Raw genomic sequence first — 19,348 nt, forward strand, 5'->3', positions numbered from 1 at the left:
ATATTGCCCGTGACAATTTGCCGAGGCCTCTCGCAAAATTTGGAGTAAAAGGGAGTGAGCAGATCTCCTTGCTAGAAGACCTCTAGATTTTAAAGAAGTGTTTAGAAGTTTCTATTGGTTGAGATGGAAAATACCTAGTCAATATGCATGATTAATCCAATTCCTCCATTTGAAGTACGCTTTTTCCGTATTGACTTTGAAAATATGATGACCGTAGGTTGCCTTCATTTTCTAGAGTTCGTGCACTCATTAGCCATAAGAATGCCTTCCATCATTATCCAAGATTTACTCTGCCCTGTTTTTCTTAAGAATGTGTGAATATAGCTTTGCTCCTTCATGTATATGACTCCTATAAAAAAATTCATTAAATACTGGCATAAGACGATTGTCTCTCGCCTCCTAAAATTTGGAAGCGGATTGCGGCCGACCCCCTCCCGGACGTAGCAAGCACTGGCCAGATCCGTGCGGGGGCCCACCGTGATGTATCTGTTTATCCACACCGTCCATCCCTTTTCTCAGATCATATTAAGGTATGAGCCCAAAAATGAGGTAGATCTAGCGCTCAAGTGGACCACACCAAATAATAAGCTTGGGTTGCATTAAATGCAAAAATCATCAAATGCAAGAGTCATCTCTGGTGTGGTCCATTAGAGCGTTGAATCTGCCTCATTTTTGGGCTCATACCATAAGATGATCTGAGAAAAGGGATGGACGGCGTGGATAAACAGATACATCATGGTGGGGCCCGACACATATCTGGCCGGTCCTTGCTTCGTTTGGGCGGGGGTCAGACGCAATCTGCTTCCCTAAAATTTGTGATGGAAGACCATCATGAATGGATCAGGTCCCGGAGCCTTCTTGCTCTTTATAGCGAAAATTGCCTCTCTTTATTTTGCTTGCATGAAACTCCCCTTCCAACCATTTCCCTTTATTTGTGGGAATAGTATCAAAACTAGTTCCACGTAGGGTAGAATTTTTGAAACCTTCCCCTGAGTTAAGGATTTGGAAATAATCAACTATAGGCTTCTTCACTCGGTTCTTCAACTAATTTGTCTCCCACTCATAACTTGGATATACCCTTGCACCTCAGAATATCAACCCAGTGGAAAAATAAATTATTTTTTATCGCTTTTCGCCTTTCAAAAAGATTATTATCTCCAAGATGTTCTTAATTTTTGTGGTTGTTAAACAATGCAACCCTGAGGTCTTCCCGTTGCTCCCTTCGTTGATTTTATGTTTCCTATATTGAAGTTTCTTCATAAATCTGGACCCAGCTCAACCCTCGAACACTGATTCATTTCACTACTGTTCGAGCTTCCTGACTTTTTCTTTTCTTTAATTTGAACGGGGAATGCCCTTTCTGGATTCTGGTGAATTAAGTGGAATTGGATGGTGGTCCAATGTTTGCATTGGGATAATAGCTCCTGACAAATCTGGGTTGTGCTCCTCTCAGCCTTTTTGGAATGAGGAAGCAGTCCAGTTGTGCTTTATTAGTCTTGCTTGTTTGTTTGATTGAACGTTCTATTTTGTCGATAGGATTTTGGCTCTAATTCATTTAATTGAGTTTGTATGAATGGAAATGATTTTAGTAATGTCGATTTATAAAAGTGGGAAAATACCTTTTGGAACATGGCTTGTATATATCCTAATGATGATAATTCCTCCCAAGGGTCATTTATTGAAGAAATAATAAATCCATATGCTGCAGTTTTAGTAAAACATGCAGCAAATTTTAGAGGTAATTAGATATTGTATTAGTATAATATGTATGAACATCGTAAATGTAATCACTTCTTTCTTGAGAGAACATGTAGCTTTTTTTTCCATGCTATCCAAAAACGGTCACATAACGGCAAATGAGGGCACTGTTACGCGTAATGGGGCCATTACTGTAGTTATTATTATTAATAATTGGCCATAACGGCTGTTATGGCCGGTATTGTAACAGTAACAACGGCGGCCATTATGCTCACCACTACCGTTATTGAATACCTGTTATGGCCTGTATCGTAACAGTAACAATGGCGGCCATTACACCCACCATTACCATTATTGAATACCTTGTGCATGTCCCACCTGATGACTGGACTGGCCTGTTTTGGTCGCATCACTGCTCTCTAGAGAATACGGATGTGATGCATTGTAAATAACTGTCTTATCATTTTGAAGGCAACTGTTGTGCTTGTGTACGTTGCTTAGAACCATACGTCATTTTATAAATTGTTTGGGCTTATGGAAACCTATGATGCACAACTGTTTGAGAGTCACGAAAAAATATGAAGTGTGGTACTTTCTTCTGCATGCTTATCTTTTGAATGATTTCTAGTTCTTACCCTGCTGGGCATCTGGTTGGATGCCATTAGTTTACAGTACTTGTAATCTGAAGCTTCTGCTGTATGTTGCTATGTAGTAGCAACTTAATGTCCTCTTTATTTAATATTTACTGATATGCTTTTGTTTTTGTTTTTGTGGTACTTTTAGTTGGCAATTGTTTCCAACTCTAGCCAGCTTTTCTTTCTTTTATAGGATATTCAGAACTCAACCAATTTTCTTTATGTCATTGACCATGCAGATGGTGTATTTGATCACCATTTATATCAAACAGATATATAATCATCTTCAATGTTTATCACCTATAAAAAAATCATCTTCAATGTTTATTTCTTTTCTTTCAATTATCATGTTTGTTCTAATGATTCGAGCTTTTATTTGTGTAGTCAAAACTCTGCCACTTGCGAAATGCTGATCCTCAAGAACTGGTTCTCCACAAAGAGGAGATGACTGAAATGGGTGGGTGAGTATGGAAGCTTTTTCCTCGATGTTCTAAATTTATTTATTTATTTTGAAAAAGGATTGTTTCTTTTACTATATTTTGCTTGCATATTCAAAGTATATAGTCTGGCCATGTGAATAGGCACTTCTGTTCCAGTGTTTAATCTTTTCCTGCAAGATGTTGTTTGTTATGAGGTCAACACAGAAGTGCCATAAGTGTTGCTTTAACTATTTGTTCTTATGGATCTCAGGTTTTGGACTTCTATTATTATCTTATTTTGATTTTGTTATTTTATCATGCTGTTGTTTATGTTTTCTATTCGTGTATATACTTTTTTTTAATAGGTAATACTACCAGGGTTTGAACCCTGGATCACTCACACACACACACACACACACACACACACACACACACACACACTTGATGGCTCTATGTTCAGAATTGGAGCACCTTTTATGCTTACCTTGATGGCTGTCTTCAATTATCAGTGCTGTGTTTCCTTAAAGTGTAGAATATTCTACTCTCTTATCCTTTCTACTAAAGTTTTCATTTTCCTTTCCAGTTACTTCATTTGCAATGGGATGGAACGACTTTTTCGATTGTTGATCATGCCAAAGCGAAACTATGTGAGTCATTTTCTCTATGCTCCAATGCTAATACTTAGTCTAGTTGAACCCTCAGTCGTTGCATCCAACGAATACCTCTATAATTTTTTGCACATCAGATATTTTGCCCATCAGAAGAAATACCTCAATTCATTTCTAAATGCCCTTCTAATGTTCCAGCCAATGGCTTTTGTGCGAAATGCGTATCGTAAACGAGGAGATGGATATACTGATAAAGCAGTTGTTATCAGGTGCTTTTCTTTCTTTTCTTTTCTTTTTTCGATCTACATCCCTCTATGTGAAGATTCTGGCAAATTCTCCAGGAGGCACCAATACTCTAGTGACAAGAGTCCCTGAATCATGGAAATTGGTATCTTCTGTAAATGGACTGGATTATTGTTGTATTCTCACTCTTCTGTTTGATTTTGCTTTAGTTATGCATTTATCTGCTATTACTCTTGAAAATTGGTTTTGCTCTGCAAGATTGTCATATCCTTCATTTATTTGTTTAGATGTGTTAGAGAAGATCAATCTGCTGTCACAGTTAAGCTGTTTTACCTTCAGAATGGCAGTGCAAGAGTTGGATTTTTGTGAGTAATGTGAATGCATCAATTTATATTTATGACATATTTTATCTATGTTATTGGTAAAGCAATTTTTATTTATTTATTATATGAATCAAAGTTGCAGACACCTACAATACATTATGTTCTAATTTTTTGTAGGATGAGAGGGAAGGAGTACCTACTTCCTGTGGGCATTGTTCTGAAGGTGCTAAGCTGAAAAACTGATTCTTCTCAATGTATAGTTTTTGCTGTTGCTTTTTTTAATATATCTATTATGGAGCAAACATAGGAATATCTGTTAATCATTCCTTGATTTAATGTTTCATCAGCATGCATTCCTTCAACAGATAAATGTTCTGCTCATTCTGACTTTGTGTTGGGAAATAGTCATATTATGATCCTTTCATGGAATTTTATTTTTAATTTTTGCCCGGGGGGGAAATATGGGGGTGATGTGGTAGATCCCATAAGAGTTTCTTGAGCATAGAGAAGGCATGAAATGTTGTGAGAATGAGTTCTAGCATGAAGAAGATTGTAAAAAGGTAAAAGTTCATTATTGTATTGCAGAATAATTTTAACCATATGATCCTTTATTACACCAGCTCCTTTATCAACAGAACCATTGAACTGTTAACATAAGATAAAACAAACTAAAATCTTAGAATGACTAGGATCTGACAGCTGACGCATCTAAACTTGGCCTCCGCACTTTTACTTGTAGTACTTTATATCTGTTCAACCATCATAGGAACAGCCTTGAGCCTTCTGAGGAAAGAGCCACGCATAAATTCAAGTTCTTTAATAATCTTGAAATTCCACTTGCCCATCTTTACAAGCCCTTGCCTCAGAATGCCAGATTTGATGATTGATAGTCTCAGAAGTGTTATAGCCATTTAACGCTGGGTTCTTCGGATTGAAGAAGCAGACTTGATGTAAGAGGATTTATTATAAGTGAGGAGGCTATTACTGATAAACAAAAGTAATGGAAGTATTTAGTGCGGAACAATACAAGCGAAGAGATAATTGAAATCCTTATCTGTTAAGATTAGAGATGGAATCATATCCCAATTCTCCCCAAATTGGATTCTAAATGAACCTAGATCAGATCATGGTGGTGTGCCATGAATATGACGCTACCAAAAGTAAATCACCAGAAGAAGCCCCAGCAGCATCAGCTTACACGAATGCAAGTCTGGCTTGCAAGATAGAATTATGTCATCACACTGTTATGAGTGTTGAACTGCATCTTAAATGATATGAGCATGTTGATTGTCATACTATCATCTATGTTGCTGGTAATGCATATTACCCTGCTCATTCTCAAGTATTGCTGTATACAGTATATGAAGCTACTGTTGCATGGCATCCAGTTAGTATCGCTTATAGAGTTGTAGTCAGAAAATAACTTTCAATTCCGTCTTGGGAGTTCTCTTTTTTTTATGTTTTAATTACTTGCATGGCATCCTTCTCTCTCTCTCTCTCTCTCTCTCTCTCTGAAAGATCAGTGTTGTTTGATTGACATCAATAACATCACCATTTGTTGTCAACAGGCCCTTATTGACACTAATGACCATGAAATTTATGTGAGTTTGACATGTTTCTATAGTGAGAAACATCAGAGGGAAAAAGGTGCCGTTGGTAGTCAGCTTGCAGGTGAAAGGGCGAAAATAATTCTTGACGAAGTCAGGAACTTGTCTCTCCTAACTCGCCTTCAATGTCTACAGTATATTGGTAATTATCATATGTATTAGCCAATTAAAGAAAACAAAAAATAGCATGTTTATTGGTGTTATTCTCTCAAGCCATAATTATCAAGTTTCTTATAAATGGTGGTATCAAATTTTCCTCTGAATTCAGGAGAGTACTTCAAACCTGCAATGGATGGACTGAAAACAGAAAGCCATTCTGTTGTAAGTTTAAGGCAATGTTGTCCCAGTGCTCTTTATGTTATTTCTTTCCAATGTTTAAGCACATATTTGAGTGATCTGACGTTGCTTCTTATTGTCTCTATCCCATATTTCACACTATATTTTGTAGGTTGGAGAAGCTGTTCTAAGAAACTATGTACTTGTGCATCTTGGGAGCAACCATGACAAATTCAATTTGCTAATGTTAGCTACTGTCTCATTCATTTTCATATAAATTTCAGTACTGATATTTATATTTCCAATAGTTGTATCGTCAACAACTATTACTTTGCTTAATAACAGAACCTTAGCAAGTGTTCAAGAGAGACAGAGTGACTCTGGTTGTTTGGGCTCAAGTCTTTAGAGGCTTTCGATAATTGTCCCCTAGAGTTTTTTTTTTTTTTTTTAAATTTAATTTTTTAAATTCACGTTGGAATTCATATTATCTGTTGCATTGCAAGAGATGATTCGTCATCACTGTGACTTTTCTTTTCTTCCTTTCTTTTCATTGATAAAATTCAAGTTCTCTCTCTCTCTCTCTCACAAAAAAAAAAAAAAAGAAAAGAAAAGAAAGAAAGAAAAAAAGGAAAGAAGAGAGGATTTTGTTAATTGAAGATTGTGATGATCATTTGGGTCCATTACATTACTAATATGCTACTATCCTTTAGTTTTATGCTGCAGAGGCTTTTTTCGCTTGTCGATCAAACGTCTGTACCAGATAATTCGGATGCACTGCAATTTCAAGAGGTTCTGCAGCCTGGACACTTAATTAGTATCTATCTGAAGGTACAATGCTTAAAATTGTTGTTTTTCAGTTTTTTTTTTTTTGTTGTTCTCATACTCCTCTCCTGGTCCTTGTTGTTCTTTACCATGGATAGTCAACCATTGACTGCTATTGTATGGATTTCTTTGCAAGCTGGTGGGCATGGGGATTGGGTTGATCTGAAATATGGCATCGCTTCCATCTTGTTTATTGTCCATTTGTTTGTGTGTGTGTTTCTATATATATATATATATATATATATGCATGCGTGCACAAGCATGCATGTACTTTGTACACTCATTCAAGCTTCAATGCGCCCCACTGTGATGTTTGTGGCATCCAAACTGTGCATTGGGTGCGGCCCTCACATTGAGACGGGAGCCCAAGAAACTCAGTCATATGCATACATGCATATTTCAACACACGCATTCAAGTTTCTGTGGGGTCCACCATGATTTATGTGTGGCACTTAAACGGTGCATCAAATCAAGTGCAACCTTGTGTTGGGCCAGGAACCAAAAAATCAGCCTAAATCTAAAACTCAGATAGGCCACACCACAGAGATGTAAAATCATGTCTAAACTCTCATAGTTGTCAATGACGATCATCTTTATTTTCCTTGAGTTGTCAATGGTAAGCACTTTCTTTTTCCCAACCAACCGCGCAGTGGCAAGAGCATGAGGTGGTAATGGTGGAAGCAGTACCATCATATTTTATGGAGGTAATGGCACAAAATGGAGCCCATGTGGTGTGTATATGACATATAACCTGTCCAAGAGGGCACCCGATCATAGATATGAATATCGGTATCATATCAGCACATGACGATACACGATCTGGGGTGATATTGGCCTGATATGAAAATATTTGACCCATATCGGCCTGTATTAGCCTGTATCAGCCGATATGGGGCTGATACGGCACATACAGGCTGTTACACCCATAGAAGCCCAATTTTGATTTTGATTTTGATTTTTTGTTTTCAAAATCTTACTCATGTCTCCTCCTTTTTTTTCCCCCGTTTAAACTATGGAAGGAGCTTAAAAACTCATTTTAGGCTAGATCTAGACCTATTTTGGGATAAAAACAAATGATTTGAATGGGATTCGACAAATCGAAGCGAAGTGGATCATTATGGGAAAAGTCTGAAAGAAGGGTAAACCTTCACTTTCTTTTTAATATTTTCATCTTCTTTTTATTGTATTTCAATGTAACGGGCCCTAGTTCACCAGATCATAATTGATTTGTGTTCAATTAGGGCCTATTTAGTTAACCTTCAAGAAGTCAAACCGAAATACAACATTCTCATCAAAGAATGGTCCGATACACCATTGAATACATGGTCAAAACCCACGCGCACAAAAAAAAATAGATTCTTGGATATCACATTTTTTTTCCTATTTTCTAATATTTTTTCATATATATATATATATATATATGTATGTATGTATGTATGTATGTATGTATGTAGTTGCTTTAAAATTTTTTTAACCGATACGGGGTCGATACGCCGACCGATACCGACATTCAAAACCATGCACCCAATAATTTCAGTGGTAGCAAGGGAAAAAAATCAGGCTGATCCAACCATCAATTTGGATTTTTCAAGTGTTTCTCCATCATTTACTATTGGTGTGGCAAGGGAAAAAAATCAGGCTGATCCAACCATCAATTTGGATTTTTTGAGTGTTTCTCCATCGTTTACTATTTGTGTGGCTCACCTCATGATCGGATCGACTTGATTTTTGGGGTATCCCATGATCATGGTGGGGCACATCACATGACATACACACTTGATTTTTGAGGTATCCCATCATCATGGTGAGCCCCAAAATGAATTTGGGGTTTCTTCTATGGTCCCCCTCTCCCAAGGTATTCCATATCGGTAACAGTGGCCGTAATGGTCACCACCATTACCGATACGGGTATTGGCCATGACGGCCGTTACGGGGGCAAAACGACCGTTACGACCCCCGTAACGGTTGAAAATTTTCTTTTGCCTGAAAAATTCTAAAAAAATATCTAGAAAATCAAGAATAATGTAAATATTTCAAATATGTATTCAATTTTTTATTTGGAACATGTTTATGGTAGTGTAACGGTCCACTCTTTGGTGAGAGTGTTGTATCGGGCTATGTAGTGAATTGTTTAATATGATTATGTCTCTAATGTTTACACATCACAATCAAGCATTAGAATTAGGAATCAGAAAAAAGGCATAAATACTGATTTTTCAATTTTTTATTTTTATTTTTAAAAGGCCCTCGGAGATTCTATTTGCTCAAATCACTTCAATCCACAATTTTAATCTCAAAAGCTATAGTGAGTGGTCGAAATCTGTTGTAAAATGATATAGGAGAGTTTTTGGAATGAGAAAAGTGAAAAAGATGAGAAAAATGAATTTAAATAGAAAAAAAAAGTGATCATTTTTTGACCGTTATGGGAGTAACGGTCGTTATGCCTTGTAATGGCCTTTACGGCCACCGTAACGGCTGATATGGTCTAAAAAAACTATCCATTTTCACGCCCGTATCATGTAACGGTCATGGTCGTTACCTATATGTATCGGCCTTTACGGGTGTATCGTAACGGATACAGAACACCTTCTCCACATTTGTTCTCCATGTTGTGGTCTACCTGATGATTGTTTTAACCGGTTGAACCGCAAAATTCACCATCCAACCAATGGATAATTTCTATCCTATCACGTGTCTCAGACATTCAACCCTGTCGAAAAGGTTGGCCCATGATGATCAAAATCAACTCATCAGGTGGGCACACAAGATTTTTTAAAGATTGTATTAGCAACTACCTATTATTTTCTGTCGTGTGGCCCATTTGATGAGTGGATTGGGATGTTTTTTGCATTAAATGGTCCTCATGTTGGGACATACCTTTGGATAGGTCAGATCTTCTAACTCACAACATAGAGGATTAAACTTATCCACTGGTTGGATAGGAACTTGTCATCCAACCAGTTGAGCATGACCCTCTCTCTCTCTCTCTCTCTCACCCAAAAAACAAGGAAAGGTGGAGATTTGCATCCCTTAAAATGTTGTATTGTAATAACACGCGTAGAAAGAGGGAATGCAATGCCCGAGCTTTGTTGAGCCCACCATATTGTTTGTTTGAAATCCACCCCATCCATCAGATGTAGCCCCTCATGTTCATCGTACCTCCCAAAATTTAAGACTGATCTAAAGCTCCAGTGGTCCACAATACAAGGAATGATGTAAGTTATGGCTTAAACCTCTTTTAAGTTAATGCATTATGGCCCTATTGAGTTTTAGATCAATCTGATTATTTGGTCTTAATTTAGATTATTAATTTAAGATGAACGTGTTAGATGGAATAGACAGATGACTTTAGGCCCCACATGCAAACCTATGGTTGGCATGCCGTTATCATTGTTCACTGTAGTGTGGTTAATTTTGAGACGCGGATTGGATAGATATTTTTCCACAAGGCCTAACATTGTGGGCCACGCCTTATAAATGGATTGGATGTCATATACATGCGTAGCTCCACTCTCTCCACTCCCTTTTATGAGCGTTGTTGGCTGCTTTGGTGTTATGCCCGTCCCACGAGAAGTATAACAAGCATTTCATGAATTTGAGGAGGTCTCGTGTTCGAGACTCCTCACCAGGGGTGATTAATGCGCATTTCATACCGGGCTCGAGTGAGGTAGCCCGTGGGATGCGGGGACACATTCGGGGTGGGCGGCCCGTGTGAGGCGGTACCCATGTGATTTTGGGCCCACGAGGGGGGTTTGGCCGAGTTCATAACCCATGAGATGTGGGGCCTGGGCTATGAGATAAAGGAATTAATTCGTCATACTCTAACAGTTCAAGCTTTTAAAGCAAGTGGTTAATTGTCTCGCGTCAAATTGGTATCAAAGCGGAAGGTCTCATGTTCGAGACTCCTCACCGGGGGTGATTAATGCAGAAGCATTTTCACACTGGGCTCGAGTGGGGTCGCTGTGGGATGCAGGGGCACACTCGAGGTGGGCGAGGCCCACAAAGAAGGTCTCGTGTTCGAGACTCCTCACTGGGGGTGATTAATGCGCATTTCACACTGGGCTCAAGTGGGGTAGCCTGTGGGATGTGGGGACACACTTGGGGTGGGCGGCCCGTGTGAGGCGGTACCCATGTGATTTGGGGCCCACGAGGGGGGTTCGGCTGAGGTCCTAACCCATGAGATGTGGGGCCTGGGCTATGAGATAAATGAATTAATTCGCCATACTCTAACAGTTCGAGCTTTTTGAACAAGTGGTTAATTGTCTTGTGTCACTACTCTCTCCATGTGCATTGCACATGCCATACCCCTTAGTGTGTGCATATGTCTACGCACACACATAGACACACCAGCAGACCACATGGAACCTTTGGAATGGTCACACATGTGCAGGGAACAACCAACCCGTCTGTCAAATGCGTTGGCTCATGTTTCCCCTTGGCTTAAAAAATTCAGCACGATCCAACACTTAGGTGGGCCAAAACAGGAGCAAGATGGGAGTGAAAGCTCACCCTTATTTTGCATCGAGGCCCATTTGCATGGCAAAATAGCCTGATTTTTAGCACGACCCTTCATCCCCCCAAACACAAATCAAGGATGGGCGTTCCCTCTCATCTTGCTCCTTGTGTTATGGCCCACCTTATTCATGGATTGTCCTTAGTCTTGGGCACTGGGGGCAATGTTTTAAATATTGACGATATCGGCATATATCCCACGATATATCTTGTATCTCACCTGTGCGATACGAAACGCCCAAGTAGTGCCGCTATATCCCACATGTTCGATCTGGTGAACTTTTTTAATTTATGATCCATTTTTTGTTGAAATTATGTTAAATCAACATCAAATGGTTATAAATCCATTGGTTCTTCATGTTTTGCATGAAAAATCATGGAGTTTGAGCATTGATTTCGATATCCATGGGTTCTTGTTTTCCTTTTTTTTTTAATGAAATTTTTCTTCGACCAGCTATCAATTGAGACTAATTCAAAGTATTTAGGAGTATTCAATGAAATGATCATCATATACAATTTAATTTCGAAATATGAGTGTAGGTGGTCCGATTTGAGGAAAATTGAGGGAAATTCAAATTTTCCCTAATTTCTCCCAAATTGCTTGCAATATTGCACTCCAAACATGAAATCAAGCATGTATGAGGTCTGATCGACTGATTTGTTTAGTCCTTGTCAATTTTCTGAAAATAAAAATCATTTTTAATTAAAAATTATTAAAATATTATTATTATTTTTAAAATTTCCCTTAAACTAACTGTCCATTGAGACTAATTTTGAAGTATTTAAGAGTGTTTAATGGAATGATCATCACATACACTACAGTACACTCTAAATGTTATGCATTGAATTTGAATATAGTTGCATTAGTTCAGTCAGACAACACATATCTTGGGACCCTATACAAAGGAAACTTATTATGTGCACTTCTTTTTTGAGATGTTATGATTTAAATGTTTGTATTAAGGTCTTTTTTAACAATCTCTGAAGTTTCATCGAAAAATTCAATCATTTCCCAAATGTTTTCCCATGTTTCCCAAAAAAGTGTGAAAATTACCCGATACAAAAGATATATCCTGTGCGATAATCGATACATATCTCTCCCAAGGATGCGATACGTAACGTGGTACCGATATTTCGAACATTGCCTGGGGGTAACATGAGCTAACACATCAGATGGACTGGCTGGATTATGTGCATACATCTCGTGGGCCCAAATCTGGCTAGTATCAGTACCACAAGATGTGTAAGTGTGCATGCATGCGTGTACAAATGCTCACATGGTAACCGTACTGGTCTGTTGTGGGGCCCATATGGAGTGCATATGACATCCAACCCATTTGAAAGGTATGCCCCATTGTGATGTCCATCTAGATAAAAATCAGGCCCACATGGAGCGGGTATGACATCTAATCCATCTGAAAGGTATTGCCAGTTGCCACCATGATGTTCTAAAAAAATAGTGCTGGGTGTTGTAGGTCCAACATGGAGCATCTATGAAATCCAACCAATCTTAAAGGTATCCCCCACCATGATCTGCATCTAGACAAAAAACCAGGCCAAGCAAATCATTATGTGGACTGGCCCACAAAAAAACTATGCACAACCGCTTGAAAACACCCAATTTCTAGTGGTGGGGTCCATGTGGCTTATATATGGCATCCAACCCATCGAAAAGGTTTGCCCTAACATGATGATGCGACACCCCAAAAAATCAGTTCAATCCAATGATTAGGTGATCCCTGGCACTTGAATTTGGAGATTTTGGGGCCTTTTCACTGTTTTCTATGGTGCAGCAGATGGTTGGATTGGCCTGATTTTTGCTATGTCTAACCATCATGGTAAGGAATATCTATTGTACGGGTCATTTGTTATATACGCACAGCATTTGGGCTCTACAGCAGCCTGATACTGCCACTTATAGACAGACACATGCACGGGTGGGTGGGTGTGTCAACGTTTGATCTAATGCTCTGTATTGCAGGAGAAACTAGAAGACTGGTTACACAAAGCAAGGCAGCAAATTGAGGACAAGATACAAAACAGCGAGGAGACATTCGAATTTAAGAGCAGTATGACATATCTTTGTTTATATATTTTGCTTGGTTCCAAAAAGACATGTATGCTAATTTATTTAGTTTTTTGGTGGTCCTGCCCGCAATGAAATTGGTTTTGTGTGTTTGGAGACCCAAATAGTAAATCATATGGCTTTTGGGTGGAAATCAACCATGGATGTAATAAATAATCTACTAATCTTATGATAAATGATGGCAAATCCTTGCAGAATTCACCCCTTAAAAAAAGAAGAGGAGAAAAGAAAAGATCCTCTCACAATTTGCTCTAACTGATGCTCTAAAAGTAGTAAATGTGACTTCTTTGATTTAGGAAATTATGACTTGATATGCTTGAACACAGAGCTCGATGTTGAAGAAAAGACTGCCTGCCATGGATCTTGGGCTTTTGACCTAATCTCCATCTAGAACAAGTCCGTGCAATAGAACCAAAAAACAGAAATTTATACAAATTTTCATACCTTGGAACTTCCTGTCTAAGAACCTTTCAATCTTCAATTTTCCCCCAATAAGGTGTTTCAATTCACAATACTTCAAAAGGAATGGTCGAAACGAGTCAAGAACAACATCTCACAAAAAATTTCACAAATATCCCCCCCTTTTCTTTTTAATTTTCAGGTTTTTTTTTTTCCCCAGTATTTACACACTTCCTCGTATAGGGGGGTTAACGATACTGTACTGATACTGATATGTTTCGATACATTAGCGATACCTGGAATTTTCCAAATTAAAGGGTGTTTTGGTATCAGTGATACCGATATTATTGATAATATCGCCGACAGAAGCACTGCTTGTGACACATTTTTAGTTTGCCTTTAACTGTTAACAGTAAGAATTGGCTTGTCTTCACTAATTGATTCTTTGGGTGAGTTCCATGCCCTTGTTAGCTCTCCTCGGTATTGCCCTATGGATTAGTTCACAACTCAGCTGCATTCCTTGCTAATGGAAGCCAACTCTGATATGCATCTATTATCACTTGCAGCCTGTGCCATGAGTTAAATACTTTGGCCGCCTTCTATTCATTAAACACGTTCTTTCTTTTCTCTCAAGTCAGCCTCTTAATGTTGGTGATTGCTTCTTGTTGTTAACATGGTAATGCATAATTCTTTATGTTTGTATTTTATTTTTTTTGCCTTTCAATTTTAAATGGCTATTATGTTTTAATTAAAATATGCAATGTCATAGACTTGACTTCTGTGGTGTTTGCATTGGTTAGCTTCATATCCTTGTATTAGCAGCTTGAATTGCCTTTTGTGGTGATTAATGTGTGTGAAGCTATTGAGTCCCCACAACTTATCTGAGGACCTCAAGTCCTAGCTATCACCAAAAGTGTTATGCACTAAAAATTCGCGCTTTATATTTTACCTTGGAAGTTGCTTTTCCATGGAGGATTATTCTGGGTTGTTACTCCATAGAGGTTGGCTGGCGTCCTTACTATCTTTAGCCATCCACATGCTCAACATCAATTGGATGGTTATGATTGTCTGGTTGATGTGACTTTTGGGATGTGCTTCTGCCGCAATGGGGTGGCCTTTCTATCTTTAACCATCCACATGATAAATGTCAATTGGATGGTTATGATTGTCTGGATGGTGTTACTTTTGGGATACACTCCTGCCTTGATGGGGCTTGTGATTTGGACAGTATTTCTGTACATTTATGCCACCGGATGGGTAAAAGCAACCACCATTAGCTATTCTAGCTGTAATAATTTCACCTGACAACCAACCCACCTGCCCGCATCAATAAATAAACCTTCTTTTCTCGATGAGGTGGTAGTTGATACTTTGGTAGAGAATGACTTCTATAACACAAGTACATTGCCAATGCTCACATCGCATGCATGTAGTTCGTCTGAACTGTCCAAAACTTGGCACCCATTGCAAATGGAATATTAGCCCGAAATCATTGAATGCTTTACAGCATCTGATTAATGGACATTGGATTTTGAATTCAAACAATTGGCTACCTTTTATTTTAACTATCCATTTGGATTGGAACCAGTTGGAGAGTTAAGATCATCAGTTTCATGTAGTTTTTGTGCTTATGATCCATCTGTAGTGGGCTATGATTTGGATTGATGATCATGTATGCCGTGCGTAAATATGCAGTGATCTCCTAACCTTCAATCTCTTGAGCTTCCTGTTCTCCATTAATCTTACCTGCCTCGAAGGTTTAAATGTCTGATCATGGTGTTTGATTTCTTGGTTGATTGTTGATGGAGATACAAGTTTTTTGCATGAAGGCTCTGATATTAATGTGCTGATTCATTTCTTTGAAATTTTTAGGTTGCACTTCGTGTTTTAGAAACCAAAAATGGAATGGTGTGTTGTATTGATGAGTCCGGTTTGCTGAAAACCATCCAGTTCATCAGGGCTGAATGGCTTGACTGCTTAACCGGATGGTTTGAGTGGCTTTCAGAAAGTCCAATGGTTTAGTTTGGTTCTGATTGGATAACTGCTCCGGTTCTGGTCAAACAAGTCTGGACCGTATTGTCTGGCTTCCTAGACATTGGTTGCTTTAGTTGTCTTTTTATGTTGGACAGTCCCTTCATGTTGGAAGATCTAACCCTTGTTTCATGTGAAATCGATGCAGCTGCCCAAATAAAGAAGGTTATGGATAAAAGTCCTGCATCAAATGTTGGTAAAGCTATTGAGAGTATGATAAAGAATGGAAGGTTAGCTACAATGTCAGGTCTTGATTTGCAACAGGTATTCACATGTTGGGAACTAGATGATGTCTTTATCTTTTCTAAAATGTGAACAATGGTTGAATATATGGATAGAGACACATGGAGGATAAGATACCTTCTGTCGTGAAGATTGATCTTGTGCAAAATCGGCCCCATCCTTTCTTTAGGTGGACCACTCTTATATTTTGTTATTTATCAATGATTATCTGTCCACCAAGCGGATCACCACAAATATCAAGCCATCGGGCCACCAGATCTAGATGTGCATCAGGAAGACCTCACTTTAGGATGATGCATGTGCGCTGCTTAGGATACCATTTTAGTCGGAGAATTTTTATTTCGTGTCGATTCGACTATTGGATCTTGTCAATCAGGCCATTGGGCCATCAAATTTCTAGATCTGGGTCCCTTAGACTCCGAGCTTGTTTCCTTTGTCTTTTGTTATTTTTAGGATTTATTTGACATTGAGATTAATAATAGATGCTTTAGTTTCCTTATTTTAAATGATGGGCTATTTCACTTAATTGAGTGGTATAGTTGTAATTAGTTTGAAATTTTATTATAAAAGCACGAGGGGGGGTGGACATCCAACCCTAGTAGAGTTATTGAGGAGAGAGAGAGAGAGAGAGAGAGAGAGAGAGAGAGAGAGAGAGAGTCTCTTGTGTGAAGGATTTTTCCTCCTCATATTTTAGGGTTTGTGAGAAACCCTCTCTTCCAATTGAATTGTGGAAGGATAAATGCTGGTTTGGTGGTGCATTCCCCAAGGTGCATCATTCATCTTTCTCATCTCCAAAAGGTATCATTCTTCTTCTCATCTTCCTCCTTCCCCGTCCCTTACAACCTTCTCAACCCATCAAAACCCTACCCAATCTTCAATCTCTTTTTCCTTTTACCTAGCCACGTGTGGGCCCCTGTTTGGGGTTTTCCTTCTTTGATTTCCCTCCAAACCTCCTCCTTCCCTGTCCCTTACAACCTTCTCAACCCATCAAAACCCTACCCAATCTTCAATCTCTTTTTCCTTTTACCTAGCCACGCGTGGGCCCCTGTTTGGGGTTTTCCCTCTTTGATTTCCCTCCAAACGTCCTAATCCCTAGATCCTTTGAATCCCTAAATACCCCAATCCTAAATCTCCATTCATGAATCCAAAACCCTAATGAAAATCTGTTTTTTTTTTTTCTTTTCGAACTTTTCCCAAACCAGAATTTTGCTTGTATCATTATCTATCCACGTGGTTTTTTTTAAAAATTATTATTATTATTATTATTTTACACACGCAAACATACCCCCACACACGCTGTAGTGGGATTTCACCACCTATGGGTACTCGAACCCTTGACCAGGTGTTGAAACTCATTAGAGTTTACCACTGGAGCAAGAGAAAGGACCCTCTATCCACTTGGTTGTTGCACTACCCATGCTAAATTAGAAGTCCCTACTTCCAAGTGGGCCACTCTTGAATTATTTTATATTTTCGTGCATTGCGTATGTGATAACCTAGGATCTTCGTGTTATAAATCTGAATTTCTGAATCAATTATGAGGATATGCTTGATTTTATATGTTGATTTGTGAAATTAATGTGTAATTGATCTCTCATCTTGCATCCTAGGATAGTTTCCATCATCCTACATCACATGTCACACGTGCTCAATGTATATGCATAGTCATGTATAGTCAACAATACATTTCTCTCTGAGAGTATCAATAAGTTCATGATATCAACGTTTGACATGTTTGCATGTTCAATATACAGCATAAATCTTTCAGGGCGTGTATCACAAAGCAAGGATTATGCTAGGACAACAACCATATCAATCATAACAGTTAGAACCATCAAATCATCTATCTTAATTGTATAGATATGAGACGTTGGGATTCACTCACTTATTTACGGTAGGGTTGAATCCTTTGAATAATCAAACGCTTTGGAATCTATACTTCAAATCATTTATCTTTTGAGTGACATCTCTTATTAAGGCATGATACTTACTTTCGAGCGATGAAACACATGACCGGCTGATGGAACCGTGAGTGAATTTGCCAATGATATAGCGTCCCCAATAGCATCCTAAGAATCCTTACCATCTGCAGCTGTAGAATTAGCGGCTCAGTTTTGAGGTTGACCATGAAGGATCTAACAATAGTCAGCAATATGTCCATATCTACCACAATGAGTGTATAGACGATCTATACGACGACCATGACCTCGGCCACCATCACGACCTCCTCTTCTTACACTTATACCTCAATTGACGCTAACATTAGTAAAATTTCTGAATCCTATCACTGGGTAGATTTCTCAACCACAGTTGATCTCATAGTTATACACCACTTCCCATCTTGTAAAAGCAAAGCATATACACTGTTAAGTAAAGTAGGAGGGCCAAGAATCTAAGCTCGAGCAGGTTCAAACTCAAAACGAAGACCTGCCAACAATTCAAATATCTTTTTCTTCTCAACACTTCTTTTATATGCCTCTACATCTAGTACAAACAAATTGAAGATCATCTAGGAGAGAGAGTTCCTACCACAAGCCACACATCTTGGTATAATAATCAAATATGATTTCTCCCCCTCTCAAATGACCAATCTCTTGATAAATATTTTAAATTTGACAATATTATTCTGATCAACTTTCAATTCACAAGCAGTCAACCAAGTCTCATGTGCAGTTGACAATAGAAAAAGTTCATCACTAACCTTTGGTTCATAGAATTCACAAACTAGGCTCAGGATATAACTACCAAATTGTTCGATTTTCTTTGAAAATGATCAGTCATAGGAGGTTCCACTATATTGCCATCTTATATATTCTAGCTTCTATTTTCCTCAAACAAACATCTCAACAACTTTTGATTATTGAAGATAATTGCTAAGTTTCTGAGTTGCTGCAACCCATGATTTTTAGAATGAACAATCAACCTCTCAATCTTGGAGGTGATGGGATCAACTGTCTCAGTTGTTGACGATGAAGCCATATTTAATCCCAAACAATTAAAAGAGTACTATGTATCATGACTTCACACCAATCAATACAAAAAATAAAACTGCTATAACCAACTATAACTTGCAGCAGTCTAAAAAAAGAACCCAAAATATTAAAAAAGGCACCAATCTTCGTAGCGTCAAATCAAACCACTAAAGAGGAGAAGGGGATCTTATGGCTAAATTCACCATATATCAACAAATCTTGATAATTTTCAAAAAGAAAAACAAGTCTCAAAATCCCGATTGCCGGCTGCAAAAGAATTGTTGTAAATCAGGACGAAAAGAACCCAAAAAATTGTTCAAACATAAATATCCAGAAAACTCTAGCTGCTGCAAACCAGTTTCTAAAATTACTGGAAGAAAAATGGCTGAAAACTCTGATCAAAACTGAAATCCAGCAATCTTTCAAAGAAAATCAAAAACTGCTATAAGATCCCTCTTTGTTAATTACATTCAA

The 19,348-nt window shown here is 38.3% G+C and overlaps 1 protein-coding gene across 2 annotated transcripts in view; it reads left to right on the forward strand.

Annotated features, from left to right (window-relative positions):
- LOC131242845 (DNA-directed RNA polymerase I subunit 2) overlaps nt 1–19,348 on the forward strand; it is a 70,091-nt gene that overhangs the window by 24,469 nt on the left and 26,274 nt on the right. Inside the window, exons 4-14 of one of the 2 annotated variants that reach the window (XM_058241759.1) lie at nt 2,718–2,794; nt 3,336–3,399; nt 3,559–3,629; nt 3,891–3,968; nt 4,104–4,149; nt 5,495–5,675; nt 5,802–5,854; nt 5,982–6,055; nt 6,520–6,637; nt 13,125–13,212; nt 15,808–15,923. In XM_058241759.1, coding sequence (XP_058097742.1) covers nt 2,718–2,794; nt 3,336–3,399; nt 3,559–3,629; nt 3,891–3,968; nt 4,104–4,149; nt 5,495–5,675; nt 5,802–5,854; nt 5,982–6,055; nt 6,520–6,637; nt 13,125–13,212; nt 15,808–15,923 — 966 coding nt within the window. The remainder of the gene's footprint in view (nt 1–2,717; nt 2,795–3,335; nt 3,400–3,558; nt 3,630–3,890; nt 3,969–4,103; nt 4,150–5,494; nt 5,676–5,801; nt 5,855–5,981; nt 6,056–6,519; nt 6,638–13,124; nt 13,213–15,807; nt 15,924–19,348) is intronic. The other variant, XM_058241760.1, reaches the window with a different exon arrangement.

The sequence above is a fragment of the Magnolia sinica genome, chromosome 4 (genome assembly GCF_029962835.1).
Source record: "Magnolia sinica isolate HGM2019 chromosome 4, MsV1, whole genome shotgun sequence".
NCBI lineage: Eukaryota > Viridiplantae > Streptophyta > Magnoliopsida > Magnoliales > Magnoliaceae > Magnolia > Magnolia sinica.